Source organism: Topomyia yanbarensis, chromosome 1, assembly GCF_030247195.1.
Source record: "Topomyia yanbarensis strain Yona2022 chromosome 1, ASM3024719v1, whole genome shotgun sequence".
NCBI classification, from domain to species: domain Eukaryota; kingdom Metazoa; phylum Arthropoda; class Insecta; order Diptera; family Culicidae; genus Topomyia; species Topomyia yanbarensis.
This window is the reverse complement of record NC_080670.1, coordinates 81,038,757-81,058,012: the sequence shown is the minus strand read 5'-3', so window position 1 is coordinate 81,058,012 and position 19,256 is coordinate 81,038,757. Positions and strand designations below refer to the sequence as shown.

The 19,256-nt window shown below is 40.4% G+C and overlaps 2 protein-coding genes across 2 annotated transcripts; one reads left to right on the top strand and one right to left on the bottom strand.

The window, feature by feature from the left end:
• LOC131696301 (putative nuclease HARBI1) lies at positions 1–13,989 on the top strand. Its single transcript, XM_058984847.1, has 4 exons — positions 1–119; positions 212–398; positions 464–602; positions 12,848–13,989. Exons 1-4 carry the CDS (start codon positions 1–3, stop codon positions 13,204–13,206), a joined length of 804 nt encoding a protein of 267 aa, XP_058840830.1. The 3' UTR covers positions 13,207–13,989.
• LOC131696300 (uncharacterized) lies at positions 13,379–17,565 on the bottom strand. The gene is made up of 3 exons (XM_058984846.1): positions 15,034–17,565; positions 14,030–14,959; positions 13,379–13,450 (listed from the first exon to the last, which is right to left on the bottom strand). The coding sequence occupies exons 1-3, from the start codon at positions 17,563–17,565 to the stop codon at positions 13,379–13,381; spliced, it is 3,534 nt and encodes a 1,177-aa protein (XP_058840829.1).
• Positions 17,566–19,256: the final 1,691 nt, after the last annotated feature.

Sequence of the window (19,256 nt, the reverse complement as noted above, 5' to 3'; positions counted from 1 at the left end):
ATGAGTGTAGAATTATGGTTCGATACAGACAGTGAAGACGAGGAGGAATATGCTAATCTTGCGGTAGAGCGTCGGCGCATCAGAGATAACTCCAATCCGTTGGATCAAACTGAAAAATCGTATGTATTTGAAAACAAAATTCTAACTAAAATATGAAAGTGTAGATAGAAAGTTACTTCACACACATCTTCAGTTTTATTCGTTTGTTCAGGATATCCAAAGAGATTTTTAAATACCTACGAGAAATAAATGCGATTAAACTTGGTTTCTATGCCAAAACCGGATTTCCAGGAGTAATCGGATGCGTCGATGGAACTCACGTAAGCATCATACCTCCAGCTCGCGACAAGCACCTGTATTACAATCGTAAAGGGTTTCACAGTCTAAATGTTATGCTGGTAAAGTTGAAATAAGGTTTTAGGATCATTCATTTTACTAATGCAGATATTGAACAATTTTACAGGTTTGTGACCATAACTTAGTGATTCGATATCTTGATGCAAATCACCCAGGTTCCTCCCACGATTCTTTTGTATGGAATGGTAGTTCACTGAATCAGCTCCTATCACAAAGATACGAAAACGGGGAGAGGAACTCCTGGGGTGGAATCACGTAAGGTGATTATCACTGAGTGATTATCACTTTTGCTAATTTGCGATCACGTAAGGTGATAATCACCCCTTTTTGTCACCAGCGTGAAAGGGCTAACTTCACATTATATTTTTGCGATTACCTAAGGTGACAATCACCTTGAAACGATAACCTTTCTTTCAAAATATGGGTGATAACTTTTTAGTTATCACTTTCTCGTAATTTGTGTTCGAAGGCTTTTTATTTTAATATATATAGAGTGGTTATTGTGGTTTTCCGCAGTGATTTTCGTGGTTTTTTGTAAAAATATTAACTATGAATGAAGCAAAGAGGTAAAATAAAGGTAAATGGGTAATTGTTTACTTTAAGTACTTTTTCTTCTGTAAGTGGAAAACACAAGGGAAACATGTTTTTCTTTCGTGAATATGCTAGTTCAGTGTTGTAGATTCATAAAAAAGAGGCGGGAAGCGAAAACTTTTAATAATTCATTAATTAGCTTTAAAGTAAGTTGTACCTAATAACTTTGTTCATAGTGTTATTGTGCTCCCAAAAGTAAGGTTTTTGGCGCAGCTAGTTTAATGCGGCTATGCCGCATAGCCGAGTCGAAGGATCCGAAGCGGTGCAAAGCCGCTGAGGATCCGCTGGACGAGCAGTCCTCGTAGTCGTCATCGGAAACGTATGCGTACCTGTGATCCACTCGTTTGCCCGGTATACTCAAACATAGCGGCTATCCCTAGTTAAAGCCGGACAACATGAGAAAAAATCGATGTGTGTGTTTTATTTAGTAACAATAGGATGGTATTTATCTGCAAAAATTAAAATATTGTCACTGCCTAATGCGGCTACGCCACATCGTTTCATTTAGGTGCTGTCCGACTGAGCGGCAGCTCGCCAAAAACCTTACTTTCGGGAGCCCAATAACCCTATGTGCAAAGTTAGTAGGTAGAACTTATTTTTAATCTCATTAATGAATTATACAAAAAATTTCGCTTTCCGCCTCTTTTTTTATGAATCTACAACACTGAACTAGTACAATTACTAGTAATAATTTACAGTAATTTTACAATAATTTTCTGTAAGTTTTAGTGTCATGCTACAATACAAAAACAATAAAATTTAACGTTTTTACAGTAAATTTCAATGTAAAATAGACTTTTACAGTAAAAAAGGGAGGTGGTTATGTACCTTAACATTAAAAAAATTGATTTTTCTCCATGCATTATTTTCTCGAAAACAGTAATATGTAATGTGAATTTACTGTATCAGTTTTTTGCTGAACAGTAGAATTTATTGTTACACGAAATTTTATCGTAAATCTATTGCGACAACTTTGCATCGAACAATGCTGAAACAGTAATAACTATAGTATTTATTGTTTTATGATTGTTTGTAGGGTAAACGGTATTGTAAAATTCTATCCGGGTATTCACGAAAGAAAAACATGTTATCCACTTACAGGGGGAAAAGTACCTAAAGTAAACAATTACCAAAATAAAATTTAAGAAAAGTGAAAAGTAAATCATGTTTTTTGCAGTTCTAATTCGTCACAGCAACAATTAACTATGCTGGATGATTTCATGGCGAAACACAAAGATTTCGCAAGAGGGACTCACATGAAAACGGCGAGCGGAAGGGAAAGGTGTAAGCAATTGTGGACTGAGATCACAAGGAAGCTTAACGCCGTCGGTCCGCCAGTGAAATCTTTAGAAGGATGGAAAAGGGTAAATATTATTCAGACACACCTTAACAAGCACACACTACTTTGAACGAGAATCATGATGGTTTTAAAGAAGTCGTGTTCCTATTCTTTTCCTACTTCCACTGATTTAAATGATAGGGAGAGAATTGTAATTTAGTTATCTCTATAAAAAGTAAATCAATAAGAATTGAACATTTTCAAGATATAATCCGTCTCCCGTTAGATTTTTTTGTTTTTGTATACCATTTGCCTTTGTCGTTCTTGTTTTCTTTTAGTATTAAAATCTGTAATTTTTTATTACTTCCAGGTTTGGGCCACAAGGAAATATAAAGCAAAGGCCAAATTGTCTGCTAATAAAAGGTCTTTGCGAAAAACGGGCGGGGGTCCTTATTCGATCCAGGAAATAACACAGGCAGATGAGACAGTAATTGATGCTTGCGGCTTGGAAGCGATAGTGAGTGGTATACCTGATGTATCGAGTTACGGTGCATCTTTCGAAATTGAAATGGATGAAAATGATAAAGAAAATGAAAATGATGGAGAAGAACATATGGACTACGTGGAAAACATTGAGGAAACAATACCTCACATTGATGAAGATGAACCATCAGGTAGAAACACTATACCACTCAGGAGAGAGAACAAGCAGCTTCAGCTATTGCAGACACAAGTACAAATAACAAGAGACTTTGTCCAAACGTGTACTTGCGCTATAGACGAATTGCGAAAATTCAATGAGAGCATGATTTCAGCTGTTCGTGAGAATTATAGATGTATCCGATCAGTGAAATGTGAGCTGAGTAAGCTAAATGAAACGAAACTAAGAGAAATAGACGATCGAAAAGAATACTTTGACAAAAAGCTAAGTGCTTTAGAGAAAGCTGCACTAGAAAACGCACGAACCAAACATGAAGAGTTGGCATTACAAAAGTTAAACTTAGAAATATTAAAGACAGCCAATGATTTAAAAAAACTTAAATTAGATAAGGATAAAGATGCAAATTAAGACTTGACAAGTTCTAAATAAAGAAGTTTCTATGGATCCAAATGTCTATTTATTAAATAAAAAACTATGACTATATTTGGTTGGATGTATAAATTGAAAAATAGAATCTTCTTCGTTTTTTGCCTTTCTCATATACAAAGGTTATGCAATCGGTCGGAAATTCAACCTTTTAATCGAGGCCCGCAGGGCCGAGTCTCTTACACCATTCGACTCAGTTCGTCGACATCGGAAAATGTTTGTATGTGTGTGTATGTTTGTATGGCTCGCGTGTCTTCGTAGCAACATGTTGCTAGGTACCATTTTCGAAGCTTACAGAATGCATTATAACTGAAAAAGCTTGCTTGTGAAGTGCAAACGACCGGTTAGCGATGCGATTTTTCCCATGATTGCTTATGATTGTTTGTATGAAAAATCAGCATAATTTGTTCTTTGACGTCATACACTTATCTTTTCTTGTTTCCACGTGTTTGGGTTATTGAACTTTGATATTTTTATCTTATTTTCATACTAGGTTTTATGGGTATCTTTCGACGATTGAATTTCACACTGCCTTGGATGAGGTCATGGATAAAACCAACTCGCTCATAGTAGCAGCATACCAAGAAACTTGTCCGCTTCGAGTTATGCGTGCTTCTCGAGGAACACCTGGGTGGAATACCGAACTTATTCGACTCAAAAAGTTTTGTAGAAGAGCTTGGAATCGCAGATGCAGGGACGGGTCGGAGGCCCTTTGATCCTCTGAGTGAAGTAGTTGTAAAAGCCTCCGCAAAAATGTCTCAAGTCTCAACGAGACTAGTAGATTAAATAAGTTACTTTCTAAGTCGAAAGACTATCATGTCAGTTCGATTAGAACTGCTAATAGTGAATAGTCTTCTGACGAAGTACTGTAGACTGCATTTTTGACACACACACACACACACACACTTTCCAGTGTGTACGGAGACATCACCAACGACTGCCCCTGGGTTCTTTTCAGGTAGTTCTGATTCTTGGGCATTTGCTCGTAGAATTGTTACAACCGAATCTTTCAAATGAGTGATTGAAAGTTTTGCTCCGTATAAGTCTCCGGGAAAAGATGGAATCATTCCAGTTCTACTATAAAGAGGATGTGAACACTTCAAGCACATTTTGAAAAAAGTTCTTACTTGGTGTCCTGCAACAGGATACATTCCATTAGCGTGGCGGGAAATAACTGTAAAATTCATTCCCAAAGGTGGCCGCGTCACTTAGGAGAAGGCAAAGAACTTTAGACCGAACAGTTTAACCTCCTTCCTTCTTAAATCAGTGGAACGTTTAATCGATCATTAAGTTCGGGATGTTAGCACCCGCTGCATGCAACGCAACATGCATATCACTGAGGGAAGTCTACTACCACCCTGTTACACAATGTTGTCTACAACACTGAAAAAGCATTTTCACAAAAGCAATCAAGCTTAGGAGTTTTTCTCGATATTGAAGGTGCTTTTGACAACGTGTCTTCCGAATCCATTTTGGAAGCAGCACGAGGTCATAGAGTACCTTCATATATCACGAACTGAATACACGCAGTGCTTAGCAACCGACATCTGTGCTCATCGTTAAGACAAGTAGACTACCCATGATCGCATAGTTGTCCCGTTTTCTATAGGATTTCCTATCTTTATGGGACTGATATGCGATCATAGGCAGTAGAGATAAGGAAACAGAGTGTCTGCGGATGTCCTCAAGGTGGTGTGCTGCCACCACTTCTATGTAACCTTGTCGCTGATAGCTTGTAAATGAGCTTGGGTTTCCGACATATGGTTTCGCCGATGATTATCATATAATGATCACCGGTATTTGCATTAACACACTTTTTGATTTGATGCAACAAGCTTTATGTGTTGTTGAGCAATGGTGTCTTCATGTTGGACTGTCAGTTAATCCAAATAAATTATCAATGGTTCTCGTATCGAAGAATTACAACCGGAGCTCGTCCATTGCAGTTCTTTGACTCTGAAATTATTGTCGTAGATCAAGTGAAGTACGTTGAGGTAATTCTTGACTTATAATTTAATTGGACAGCTCGTATCGATTTCAGGATTAAGAAAGTTTGCATGGCCTTCGGCCAATGTAGACGAGCTTTCGGCAAATCTTGAGTATATTCAGTGGATATACACAACAATTGTTAGACCAATACTGGATTACGGGTGCCTTGTTTGGTGGCAGAAGGGAGAAGTCATGACAATCCAATCAAAGTTAAACTATCTTCAGAGGATGGTCTTGATGGCGATGACTGGTGCGTTCTCGATAACATCTACTGTTGCTCTAGGGGCACTCTTGACCATAAAACCACTACAGTCTTGATTCGCTGGTTGGGTCACAGCTCTGTCCAATTAGCGAATTTGATTCGTTAGTTGGACCGACTGACAGATGTCAAAAACTCTCCAAAGGAGGCGTTAGGAGTGTAATTCCATCCATTCACATCTCTAATAATTGTCAGATTGATTGTCAAAGTAAATTTGACATAAGATTTTGGCATTCAGATGCTTTTTCGTGGGACAATGGTCCAACTCCAGTCCAGTTCAAGTTAAAAAGTTCAAGTTAAAAAGTGTTCAACCAGCGAATCACGACTGTATATGTGTTTCTGAAACAAGAAGCACTTTCTTGTGCATACCGTCTTAACACAGTAAACAGTAAACCACCCAATAGATCGTGCAACTAGCCAAACAAGACTGTGGCTCCAAATGGTTACTTGGGATGATCATACAATTGCTCCCAGTGGCCTTACACTCACTTGTAGTTTTCCCTTTAGAACTTTCAATGTGAGAATTCCTCTTCGTGAGGAATGGCTGTTTGGCTGGATGGAGCGACAACTTGAAGAATACGTACTTTGTTATACTGACGATTCTTTGTTGGAGGGCCGATCCGGTGCTGGTCTATTGTCGTGAAATGAGATTAAACCAATCTCATTCGCTTGGTAGATACAGTACCGTATTCCAAGCAGAAATCTTTGCGATTCTGTGTGCACAATCGGCACTTCAACAGGGAATTAGCGGTAAAAGAATCCATTTTTGCTCTGACAGTCAGGCGGCTCTGAATGCACTAAGTTCGGCAGATTCGAGATCGAAATTAGTAATCGCATGTCGAACTCAAATCGAAGAACTTTGCATTCCAAATGCCATCTACACTACCCCTGGCTAGCCGGTCATTCCGGTATTACTGGAAATGAATTGGCGGACGAATTGGCTAGAGCGGGCGCTGCAACTGACTTTGTTGGTCCATAACCAGTTTCACCGCTGTTGATAAGTTGGATAAAGCACAAGATTCGCTGCATCCGAATATGCCAACCATTGGTATAGGTTGCAAATTTGCGTTCAAACAAAGACTTTTCTGCTAGATGTGAGTCCGAAAATGTCAAATAATTTGTTACATTTTTCAAAGCACAATTGCAGTATTCTAGTCAGGGCACTGACTGGGCATTGCAAACTTAATTGTCACTTGGCTGCTATTCTGTGCTGCTGGCGAGCTGAGTATTATTCGTGTGATCTCTATGAATACGATTACGGAACTTCATATCATTTGATGTGTAGCTGCACTGCAGTAATGCAATTGCGTATCCGGATTTTTGGTTCTCCAAACATAGATGAACCTATGTACAGAGAGCTGAAACTCAAGGATATGCTATTGTTCCTAACCCAGTATGGTAAAGAACTATAGCACAGAGAACAGACATCCATGATAGAACAAAAATATTCAAAAAACGTGTGTAAACATTTGAATTAATATACGAAAAACACTAGCGCCGCCACACCAACCTATCCCTACTATCCGTCAAATCGATTCCGGAACCGGTTCGAAATCCTGGATGGATTCAGCATGGAATCCAGCTCAAAGAAAACAACCGATTCCGACTCTATCGGTTGACGCATTTGAGCTGGAATTCATGCTGGAAGTCGGAATCGGTTCCGGACTAGTTTGACTGGGTAGAGGAATAACCGCTGTCAATTCTGTCGAACTCAGCCACAAAAAACATGACAACAGTAGCGCACCTGGTTTTGATATCCAAACTACCTTCGAAACCGTTAGAGATTTTACACAAGTTGAATGCTGAAGATGGACGTCTGTTCTCTGTGGCTATAGTTTAAGCCGTACTTCAAAGACAATATCTTTTCGGGGGTGTTGTCATTCTGTTATTTCAATACCCCCTGGCAGGTGTTGATATATCCGCTCACTGTTTAAGTAAAAATTCTAAATCCCTCCGGGGGATAGAAGTTTTATTCCAGCTATTGTAGCTTCCGGGGGTGCAGAATGCTCTGTTTTAATTGTTCTGTGTCGTTATTTTCCTTACCCCTTCCCCAATCCTTTCCATCAGGGTAATGATGAAAAGAAGATTCATGGCAATGCACACATCTCCGATCAACATTGGGAACGTGCCATTTGAGCCAGACGCTGATTCCTGATTCCTAAAAAACATTAACTGAAAGATATGAGAGAATTATTCAGTAGGAAATGGAACCACCTTTCCAATGGAACTGAAAAATTTAAAATACAAGGTACACTTGTTGAGTTAAACAGATCAAATAGAGAAAATGTTCAATAACTCTGTAACGGTTGTGATTTGATAGTATGTGTGGAACGATTTTTTTTCCACCAAAGGATTATTATGTTATGTTGACTGTATTAACATGCCTCGTCTATCAACCTGATCCGTTCTCCACTAATGTATTCCCGGAGAAAAGCAGGCTGCGACACAAAATGGGAGTTTAGTAAATGGGCTAAACCAATTTGAACGACACACGCACGCACACAAGATTTACTCTCTCCCCTTATTTAGTAATTAAAAGTAAAAACCTGTAGTAGTCGTTTCCCAAAATATGATTTTAAAATGCGTAAAAAGTTCCAAACAAATCCAGCGTGATATCATTTACATTGTATATATTTGAACTACATGTTGCACATTACAAACTACAAATTCAACGATGTTATAATATATACTAAGAACATTTCATTGATATATGGTATCAAGTGCCCCGAAGGACATGGGCCCTATTCGCACAGTCACGTCGCCTAGTGACTAGAAGGAAATTTCCTTCTAGTCACTAAGTAACGTGACTGTGAGAATAGGGCTCCATATTACCCTTCTCAATCGCCTTCAAGAGGGAAACTTCTTTGATTCAGTCACACAAATAATCTCTTAATCTGTCTCTTATTGTCGTGGCGGTGATCGCTTCGTTATAATTTTGTGATGTTTCTACTGTCACTTGATCTGTAGTATTAATTACAAGTTGTTGAGGTAAGGCAACACGATAGTGACAGCATATGTTGTGAAGTGCGGAAGTAACATACACAATTCGGGCCACCTTTTGTGGTAAATATCGGCACTTTCGTTCTTCAAGAGTGATTCTCCAACGCGCTGTAATAAAAATATAATACATCTATACAGTTCTGATGAACAAGTTCAGTTTTGAACCATCACTTTTCCAAACACCAATACATCGTTCAACAGTACTTCTAGCCTTTGCATGGATGTCGTTAAATTTGGCTTCCGGTGAATTATCGAGTGATATTCTATACGGAGTTATTACAAAAGGTTCAAGTTTATATCCGCTATTTCCTAAAAGAAACTTTTACAAATTTTCCATTTCGATAAAAAAAACCGCGGGCAAACCTAACAACCAAAAGTTCCGTCGACCTTTTTCAAACTCCGCGTTCATCATTTCGTGCTCTACACTATGTTGCCATACGAAGCTGTCATGAGCACAACCACCATACTTAGCATATACTGCCAATATTTTAAGTTTTTCGTTGCAAATCTGCAACATCGTTACTGTTAACTGGAAAATCCAGCCGACGACAATCGTTGTCTTCTCTTGCTCAGTGCTTGTTAATCACGTCAGAAGTAGTGCGCATTATAGTGCATCATTGGACGAATAATGCGTATTACAAGTATTAGTATTAGTACAAGACAAAATAAGATTGTCGCTGGTAAGATTTTCCAGTTTTTAGACACAACTATAATATATGAGTCGACTATCAACAGTGTATTGTTTCTGGCATTTTTTATCAAAAAAATTACACTGCGGATGACTGAGCAGTGTATATTACGTATTTACAATCATAACATTTAGGCTGTGTCGTCCCTTTCGATTAAAATATATGTACTCATTCTCGGGCGGCTGCAAAATCATGATATGTGTACCATCGATACATCCAATCACTAGAAGTAAATTTAGAAATATTAACTTTTACTTGGATGAAATTCTCTTACCCCCAGGAATATTATATTTTTCCATAAAAAACTGTTGCGTTGTAACACTGAAAGTCAATTTAATCCAACGGTGGCATAGTTTCTCTTCCATTAATTTCGAAACATTGTTCGTTATTTTGCTTACAGTACTTTGACCCATAGGAGAAACAAAATCCGTTCCAACTTGCCATTGATAAGAAGCACCTCCTAGAAGTTGAAGAGTTGTTGCAAGTTGAAGAATAGGTGGAATATGGTGGATTCATTCAGTATGTATAAAAAACATACTTATTGACACGATACCGTTTCAAAAAACTGTGGAACAAGTCAATCAGGCAAAGGAAAATATGAAAAAAAACATCATACCTACATCGATTCTGGAAGATCGAGGGGATTGGAATTATCCCTTAACTTTCGACGGTAAAGTTGCATTTTATCCTGCTGCCTTCGATTTTTAAAGTCATAAAAAAAATAAATCACTAAGAAAGAACATTTTGATTTTTTCGAGCGTATTATTGGTTTTTGGTCAACAGTAAACACCTATAATGAATAATGATGGCGTTCAACGACTGGTGGTCAATGATGCCAGGTGCTCGAATTAATCTGTGTTTCACAGATTTTCAATATACTGCACAGATTTCCACAGTTTTCTGTTTCAATGAACAGATTTCTACAGTTTTCTGTTATAATGCACAAATTTGTCAATATTTGACAAAACTAAAAAAAAGGCCGCCACTTCTTGTTTTGAGAGAAACGTATATTTTCCTTAACACAGATTCGCACAGATTTTTGCTTAGGCTGCGAAAGATTTCACAAAATATTATCAGGCATCCCTGCTGGTGATATGTGGGTGAGGTTAGCTCAATCACAGAGTCGGTGACAATCAAGGTGATCACCTTAGGTGATTCCTAAATTTTGGGTGATCACCACCTTATCACCACAGGGTGATAATCACTTATCACCTTACGTGATTCCACCCCTGGTTACTACACCGAGCAAAAAGCATCTGAAAATTTCGTAAGTCTCGGCATATGAACCAGCCTTCTGACGATGCCATTGAACGCTTTAGAATGTCATAGGCAAGCTTATGAATTCATTTATCTTTATTCATGCACTCCATAGACGTACAAATAATGTATTTCATAAAACAGTCTTATGATTTTGCTCCAATATATGGGTTTAGGAATTTCATAAGTTTTTCTCATGAAACCCATATGAGATGTTACTGATTCTATAAAATTATATTGTTTTTCATAAACGTCACTTTTGTGAAAAGTTCATAATTGTTTCTTATGAATTCAGTACTGGCCTGGACGTCTAAAGGAGCTAATAGTTTCAGGCCAGCACTTTTTGGTTACTGCTGTTTGAAACAAAAGAAGTGAGAATTTTAGTCAAATTGCAATAAAATTTAAAATAATTGTTTTTTATATTATTCAATAAATTACTGTGAGCATTAAATCAGTATCCATGCTTATGATTTTTACAGAAGATATCCAATATTTTGAAATGAGTTCAGTTGAAATCAGTTGTGCATATAATTAGTGTCTGACACGTATTTTATAATTATCAAAATCATTTGAGAAGTAAGAATCATTATCATTCAGTTGTCAAGTCCAGTTTCCGAGTTGTCTAAGAACAGTTCCCCAGGAAATATTGACGAAGCGTTGCTCATTATGTACAAATTTTAATATTTAATGGGAGTTTTCTTTTCAATCTTCTGAAGGCATCTACATTTGGCCGTTCATTTGTCCCGAATTTAGTTCTACAAGATGACAACACGAATGACCTCATTATGAATTACGCTCATGTTTTACAATTCTCGGTGGTTTGTTTACTTTGTCAGTTGCGTGAGTTCGAGTGCAACAGGTGCCCATCTGTTACATTCAAACTCACGTAACTCCCATGTGAACAAACCACCGAAAATTGTCAAACGAAGTTCATCCGGCTCATTTTGGGGTTATGTAGGTTGGTGTAAAACCTAATATCATCTAAAGGTTGATTTTTACTGTTGATTTTTTGTCTACTAAAAATGCTCGAGAAATATCAGCCATGTTCTATTTTTCATATAAATGCACGATAATATCCATAAAAAAAACTTATGGCATTCATTTGATCATTGTGATGAATTTCATAAGACTGTTCTATGGAAATCATTATTACTACTATGTTTTCTGCTTATAAATGTCAGCAATTTTCATAAATGGGCACCTATGGCGTTCATTCGGACATTTTCATAAATTTCATAAGAGTGTCTCATGAAAATAATAAGAGATGGATTTGGAAAATTTCCCCTCCAAATCATAAGACATACTTATAAAATCCATTTAAAATCCTTACGTCTGAAAGTCATAAGACGTTTTTATGGAAATTCAAAGTAAATTTTGCTCGGTGTAGGTGAGAATAAGGTTAATGAGCGTATTCAAATCGACACAGATCTTTCATTAGGGCCTAAGTCGCAATGTACTCAAATGGAGAAAAATCAGTTTCAATATTCGGCGAAGGTTTTCTAAATGTAGTTTTTATTGTAGGTATAAATTACTTTATGACCGTGTTTTTACGGAAGCATTTTTCGTTAAACCTTATGACAATATAACAAAGAATTTAATTCCTATGTGCTTTTAGTGGGTAGAAACTAAAAAAATGCTTACGCCCAATTTGCATCCCAGTCGTGATTTCGCCCTTCAGCAACCACCATTTGCGGAAGGGCTAAACCGTGTACATAATTTTCAGAAGGGCGCGGTAAATGGGCTAAACTGACTCTGTCTTGCTGGGTAGGGCTGGGTAAATGGGCGAGCTTGACAGTATACCTTTTAATAGGGCTCAGCAAATGGGCGCATAGAAACCCAATGTAAAAGAAAGGGCGCGTGAATCTTTTCTTCAAATTTCATGAAAATATCGAAATATTCGAATGTTTATGTGCAACAACTATCGAGTAGACATGATCATAGTAGATATTGCTTATCATTTATATAACAGAATCGCCGTTTATTCTTTTATTTGTGAATAATAACCGTACGCCCGCTTCTGTCTAAAAATGTAAGTTTGGCCTTTATATTCCATATGAGAAGAAGGACCTAAGTCGAAATCTCGAAGAAAATGCATGTTTCGCCGTTTTGTTTTCTTTAATTATACATCGAACTAAAAACCATTTTAACTAATTTTCACCTCAATCTTGTAGTATTTTTGTTGCATAATGTCGTAATAGCGAAAACGCAGTTTGTTTACATTTGCGATTTAAGCCCTAATGAAAAATCTATGTCGAAATGTCATTAAGATTCAACTTAGTGTTTTTCGTTTTCATTAATCTTGCTCTTGTTTTCAATTTAACTATTTACATCTATAATAGGTGATGCCGGCTACCCTTTGACGCCATTTCTTATTACCCCCTTTCGAACCGGTTCAAGTACCACTGATCGACAGACGAGATTCAATGAAGTACATTCCAAAACTCGCATCACAGTGGAAAGATCGATTGGAATGGCCAAGAATACTTTTCGATGCTTATTAGGAGCAAGGCAGCTTTATTATAAGCCTGAAAAAGCCACGCAAATAGTAAATGTTTGCAACCTTCGCATTAAGCATAAAATGGATTATGACGAGCCGGAATTACAGGATGGTGAAGGGGATGCAGAGTTACATGGTATGGATGGAAATCAACATGATGCGTCGATGATCAGAGAGGAAATCATGAACAATATCTTATAAATAGCAGGCAAGTTGTTTTATGCAGTAATAAAATTAAACGAATAAATGTTGTTTTATTAAATGACATACGACTAACTTAAAGCGACGAAATTTATTTCAAGTTCAATCTACAAAACAATGACGTTTATACTGATATTTTTGGAAAGTTAACTTAAAAAATGGTAGCTATAAATTAACCCTCACTATCATCTCGGTCTATGTCATGAACATCCTGCGCATCAATATTAGCCGTTGTTCTCCGCCCCTGTTGACGCGCCGGTCAACGAAACGGAGTAGAAGAAGAAACGGGTTTCCAATTCAGTAACGTATATTATTGCACGTTAAAAAATCCTGAAATTTCACCATCTTTTAGATTTCATCCCTATTTCACATAATTAATTCACTTACGTTTAGTCTATTTCTGTTTTCTTCTTCCTTCTTTACTATCTTAGTTCTTCCTTTCTTCCAAATCTTAACCTCTCAACCTACATATGTATAACTTTTATTAGCAGTTTAAGGGATACGAATATAAGTTTTCTATCTTACATTACTCAATGCACATCCGTCCGAAAGCCAATTTCTGCTGCTGAAGAAACTTCACAATTAATGAACCGTATAATTCTAGCGGAAAACAACTAATGCACTATTCGTCTTCGTCGCCAAGTAGATTACTCATGGTTTCCGAAAATTGCGCCAGTCATCATTCGTAGTGACAGTTTGTTAGTACGTCATTTACCTCTCGGCATGACGTGTTGCTACGAACAGCGCATTGTTCCTTACAGTGAGTCGCGCTGACCAAGGGGTCGTCAAACTCCCCCCCGGGTACGCCACAGTCGTGGCTTACCTGCTCATCGCGTCGAACATCAAGCACTGCCAGCTTGACCGCTGGACGTTCATACACACCTCCGATCGCTGTTTGGACAGCCGCCGATCGCACCTTGCCATCTTTGCCTCTATTCACGGAGATGATCCGCCCCTTGGGCCAGCAGTTCCGCGGATGGTCTGGATCTACAATGACCACAATGTCTCCCACCTCGATTGCTTTTACCTCGCTGAACCATTTTGTGCGCCTTGTGAGGTCTGGCATGTAATCGCGAACCCACCGACGCCAAAAGATGTTCGCCTCCACCTGCGAATTACGCCAAGAACGTTTCAATGCCAGAGCACTGTCGTCGAGTAAAGTAGCCGGTTTAAGCCCACTAGATGAACCCAGAATAAAGTGGTTTGGCGTGAGAACAGGAGCATCTGGATCATCTGCCGGTACATGTGTTAGTGGACGTGAGTTAATTGTGCCTTCTATCTCGATCAACTGATTCCGAAGGACTTCATCACTGAGATAACATCGTGGGCGAACTTGTTCTAGGTTACGCTTTACAGATTGGATTAGTCTTTCCCACGACCCACCCATGTGGGGAGACGCTGGAGGAATAAAACACCATTCAGTGTTGGGACTGACAATTTCCTGCACAATTTTCTCCTGATCTAGCTCTGCCAGAGCCGCCCCGAGCTCCTTGTTTGCTGCCGTGAAATTCGTGCCACGGTCGCTGAATATTTGATTCGGAACGCCACGTCTGACCATAAAATTCCTGATCGCCATAACACATTTTTCCGCATTTAGTGTGTGTGCGACCTCTATGTACACTGCTCGTGTCGTCAAGCATGTCACAAGTACGCCCCATCGTTTTTCCGATCTTCGCCCTAGCGCTACCATGATAGGGCCAAAGTAATCCACGCCTACGAACGTGAACGGTCTGCAGAAGGCCGCCAGCCTAACCTTTGGGAGATCGCCATTGGAGGGGGCTGGAGAATTGCTCGCTGATTCTTGCATTTCTGACAGTTTGCCCTCACGTTTCGATATACAACTCGCAGTTTCGGTATCCTGAATTTCTGTCGCAGTTCGTTAATCACGGTTTCATGATTACAATGATGGAAACGTTCATGGTAGTCTCGAACAAGTAGCTTCGTGATGTGATGATCTTTCGGGAGAACGACAGGATTCTGCGCGTCCATTGTGGCATACTCGCACCTGCTAATTCTACCAAACATTCGCATCAACTGATTCTCGTCTAAGAATGGTTTCATCGTGTATATTGCGCTCTGCTTAGGGAGCGCCTTTGTTGTACCATTTCTATTTAAAAGAATGGCCACTTCTTCTGGAAATGATTCTCTCTGCGCTTCTCTGAAGAGGTAGTTCGATGCTTGCTGTAATTCCATGCTGGATAGGGGGCCGAGCTTACGATGGATTCCCGTTACTTTGCTCCGACAGTTACACAGAAATCGAAACACGAAACCTACTGTACCAACCAATCGTTTCCAGTTGCTGAAGTACTCTGCGTTGATACATGGTTTCATGACAACTCTATGATGAAATAAGTTGGAACGTATCTCTTCCTTAGTAGTTCCAGTTGTAAATGGTTCAACTGGCCAATTGTCGCGTTCTTGCCATAGAAACTCCGGACTCTTAAACCATCGACTGTCATTTCCAAGATCCGGCAGACGTTGCCACTTGGTTGCTTCATCCGCCACATTCTGCTTTGTGCCGACCCACCTCCAGTTCGCAATTTCGCTGGTTTCCAAGATGTCGCTGACACGAAAGGCGACAAACTGCGAATATCGTCGGTGATCGGACCGGATCCAGCACAGCACGTCACGAGAGTCAGTCCAAAAGTACCGTTCGTTCACCTTGAATGATAAACTATTGGTCACCATATTCGCTAGCCGCGCTCCTGTAACCGCCGCTTGAAGTTCAAGCCTCGGTATCGAAACAAACTTTAGAGGGGCCACCCGTGATTTCGCCGCAACGATTGAACACTCTATGTGGTTGCCTTGCTGGAATCGTAGATACACTACGGCTGCGTAACCATCCTCACTGGCATCGACGAATGTGTGCAACTGCACATTTGTTTCCGGACCGTTTGACACGAGCAGTCGGTAGCATCTCGGCACACGTACATCCCGTACCGATGGAAGAACCTTTAACCATTTTTCCCATTTCTCATTAAGAGCATCAGGAATTTCGTCGTCCCAGCCAACTCCTGAGCGCCATATCTCCTGCAGTAGAATTTTGAGAAAGATTAACAAGTGCGACAGCAATCCCAGAGGGTCGAAGATGGTCATCAAGGTCCGCAACACTTCTCTCTTGGTAGGTCGACGTTTTCCCGATAACAGATGCTCATCGTGCTTCGGTGAAAGTTTGAACGTGAGCGTATCCGTTGCGGTACACCACCACAAGCCAAGAACCTTCTCCGTAGCTAGTTCGGACCCTAGATTCAGGCTCTTCTCATCGATCCGTTCCTTTTGCAAAGCGTTGAGAACCACTGGTGAGTTCGATATCCAGTTACGTATCTCGAATCCGCCCTGAGCGTGGACGTGTCGTACTTCACGAGCTAACTGGATCGCCTCTTCCTCTGACTCCGTACTCGTTAGCATATCGTCCACATAGTGGTTCTTGATGATTGCATTAGCTGCCTTCGGGTACTGCCCTCCATGCTTCTCAGCGTTTAAGTTTTTGACGTATTGGGCGCAACTGGGAGAACAACAAGCCCCGAACGTCATTACCTGCATTACGTAGGTACTGGGTTCTGCATCCGACGGGTTTTCTCTCCAAAGAAAACGTAAGCAGTTTTGATCCTCTTCCGAAATCCTAACCTGGTGGAACATCTCTCTTAAATCACCGCAAATCGCTACCCGATTTTCTCGAAACTGGATGAGTACCGATAGGAGGGATGTTAGTTGATCTGGTCCAGTTAACATCATCGAATTTAATGACACACCATTGGTTTTAGCTGCTGCATCCCAAACGATGCGCACCTTCCCCGGCTTGTTCGGATTGAAGACCGGAAAGATCGGGAGATACCATATCCGTTGCCGCGTTTCTGCTAATTCGGCCTCCATCAGCTTGCGGGCATAACCCTTTTCCAGGTACTCTTCGATTTTCGTTCGGAGTATTGCTGCTAACTCAGGATCTTTCTTCAGACGCGACTCTAGGCAACGAAATCGCTGTAAAGCCATAGGTTTACTATTCGGAAGGTGGAACTCATCATACTTCCAGAGCAGCCGAGAAACGTAGTGTCCGTTTTCGGTTTGTTTGACAGTCTTCAATATATCTGCAGCCCGTTGGTCCTCAGTTGATGCAAGAGACTGCTTTGGTTTGAAAATTCCTACGTTTTCAAGTGAGAAAGACTCGTTCACCGTCTGCTGCAGTACAGTATCATTTATTCCGCTACAGAGACACCTTTGGGGACTATGATAGCCTACAAGTTCTTCCTGTGATTCAGTTCCACCGTGTATGATCCATCCCAACCGTGTTTTTGTGACGATGGGTTGACACCATCCTCCTTCCTTTCCTTTCAATGGAAGTGTCAAGTTTGCGTTGTCCATACCGATAAGAATACGTGGTTGGGCATCCTGATAGGATTCAACTGGAATGCCTCTCAGGTAAGGATGCTGCTTTGCTTACTCCTTCATATTGATGGACTGATGAAACAGGTCGAGATTGGAGACTGTGTGTACCTCTTGGAGGCGGTACTTCTTGTGGTTCTCCCCCGTACCCGATATTTCAATGCTCAGTCGTACCGAATCGTTCTCGGAGCGACTTTGAGTGCTTGTCCAGCGAAGGCATAAAGGCTCTGCTATTCCATTTAGGTGTAACTCGGCTGCAAGTGCGGCATCTATCAGCGTAAGCGACGATCCGTCGTCCAGAAATGCAAAGGTTTTCACGGCTTTGTGGATTCCGTACAGAATGACCGGAACGACACGAAACAGCATCTTGTTCTTTTGTTTCAGATGTGTGTTACACTCTCGTTCTATCGTACTCTGTAGAGTAACTGCCGCTGTTGGGGCCTGACGTGGTGGCGCGCTGGTCGACGTAGCGCTATCTCGTTGGTTATTGTGGAGTAATTGGTGGTGTTTGAATTGGCATCCGTTTTTTCCACAAACTTGTTGAGATTTGCATGATGCCTTGTGTTTTTTAGGCATTTTCTACACAACCCAAACTCTTTTACAGTTGCCCATCGCGAGTTGTAACTGAATTCAGCAAATCGAGTGCACTTATCAATGCTAGTACAGCTGCCTTTGCACAGCACACAGGCCTTCGATGTCGAGTTTCGTGGTGCGAACTTGACGGCTTGATCTGACCTGTTCTGATAATCATGCATGTCTTCCATATGTGCGTTGAGGTAAGCGGAATCCCTTTTGCCCCGACTTACTTTCGACTCAATACTTGACAGCGAAACAATAGGACAAACAGTCTCCGCAAGCTCGTACAACCATGCCGAAAACATGGTGAGGTTGACGTGTGAAAGCGTTCGCCGATACTTTGCCCAATCGACTTTTACCGAAGATGGTAGCTTTTCAACGAGTTCACGAAGAAGTACAACGTTGTGAGAGTATTCGTCCAACTGGCAGGCTTCTATTGTGGCGCATAGATTCTGGACAGCTAGAGAAAACTCGATAAGTGTGTCTAATCTATCGGGTCTCGGTGGGGGAGTGGACTTTATTTTCGCAATTAAATTGTGTACAATTACATCGGGGTTACCGTACAGCATCTTCAAAGTAGAGATGATTCCGGGGACGTTTGAAGGATGCATTAATCTGCATTTGGTTGCCTCATACGCTTTCCCCTTCAGGCATTTCTGTAGGCGAACGAGATTCTCTTCCGATGTGTACCCACACATATTGGTCGTGGTGATGAATGTCGAGTAGAATAATGGCCACTCCTCAGGAATGCCAGTGAACGTTGGAAGTTCGCGTGATACTGCTTGGCGTGCAGCTATTTGACTACGTGAGAGGTTATTTTCATCGTCGTCCACCAGTGCTGCTTGTCGAGGTGTCGAACGCCGTGCTGGGTTAAACATACCGATATTAGCTCCACTGTTCTCAATCCTCGATGGAATTTGGGTGCCTTCGCCTACTCTTAGCTGTCGAAATTCGGGAACAAACTGACTAAATAGCTGGTTGCGATACAAGGGGGGTTGCGTTGATTGCACTCTGTCATTCTGGATAGGATTGTTTCCGGCTTGCGGCACTTCTTGTATCCACTGGGTCACCTTATTATTTAGTGCTTGTTTATC

Coding starts and splice junctions, on each gene's coding strand:
- LOC131696300 (XM_058984846.1), bottom strand. CDS start 17,565: ATGGACAACGCAAACTTGACACTTCCATTGAAAGGAAAGGAAGGAGGA. Junction 14,960..15,033: donor TGCGAGTTGTATATCGAAAC/GTGAGGGCAAAC, acceptor GATCTCCCAAAG/GTTAGGCTGGCGGCCTTCTG. Junction 13,451..14,029: donor ATGTTCGACGCGATGAGCAG/GTAAGCCACGAC, acceptor GCGCGTCAACAG/GGGCGGAGAACAACGGCTAA.
- LOC131696301 (XM_058984847.1), top strand. CDS start 1: ATGAGTGTAGAATTATGGTTCGATACAGACAGTGAAGACGAGGAGGAA. Junction 120..211: donor TTGGATCAAACTGAAAAATC/GTATGTATTTGA, acceptor TCGTTTGTTCAG/GATATCCAAAGAGATTTTTA. Junction 603..12,847: donor CGGGGAGAGGAACTCCTGGG/GTGGAATCACGT, acceptor CATCTATAATAG/GTGATGCCGGCTACCCTTTG.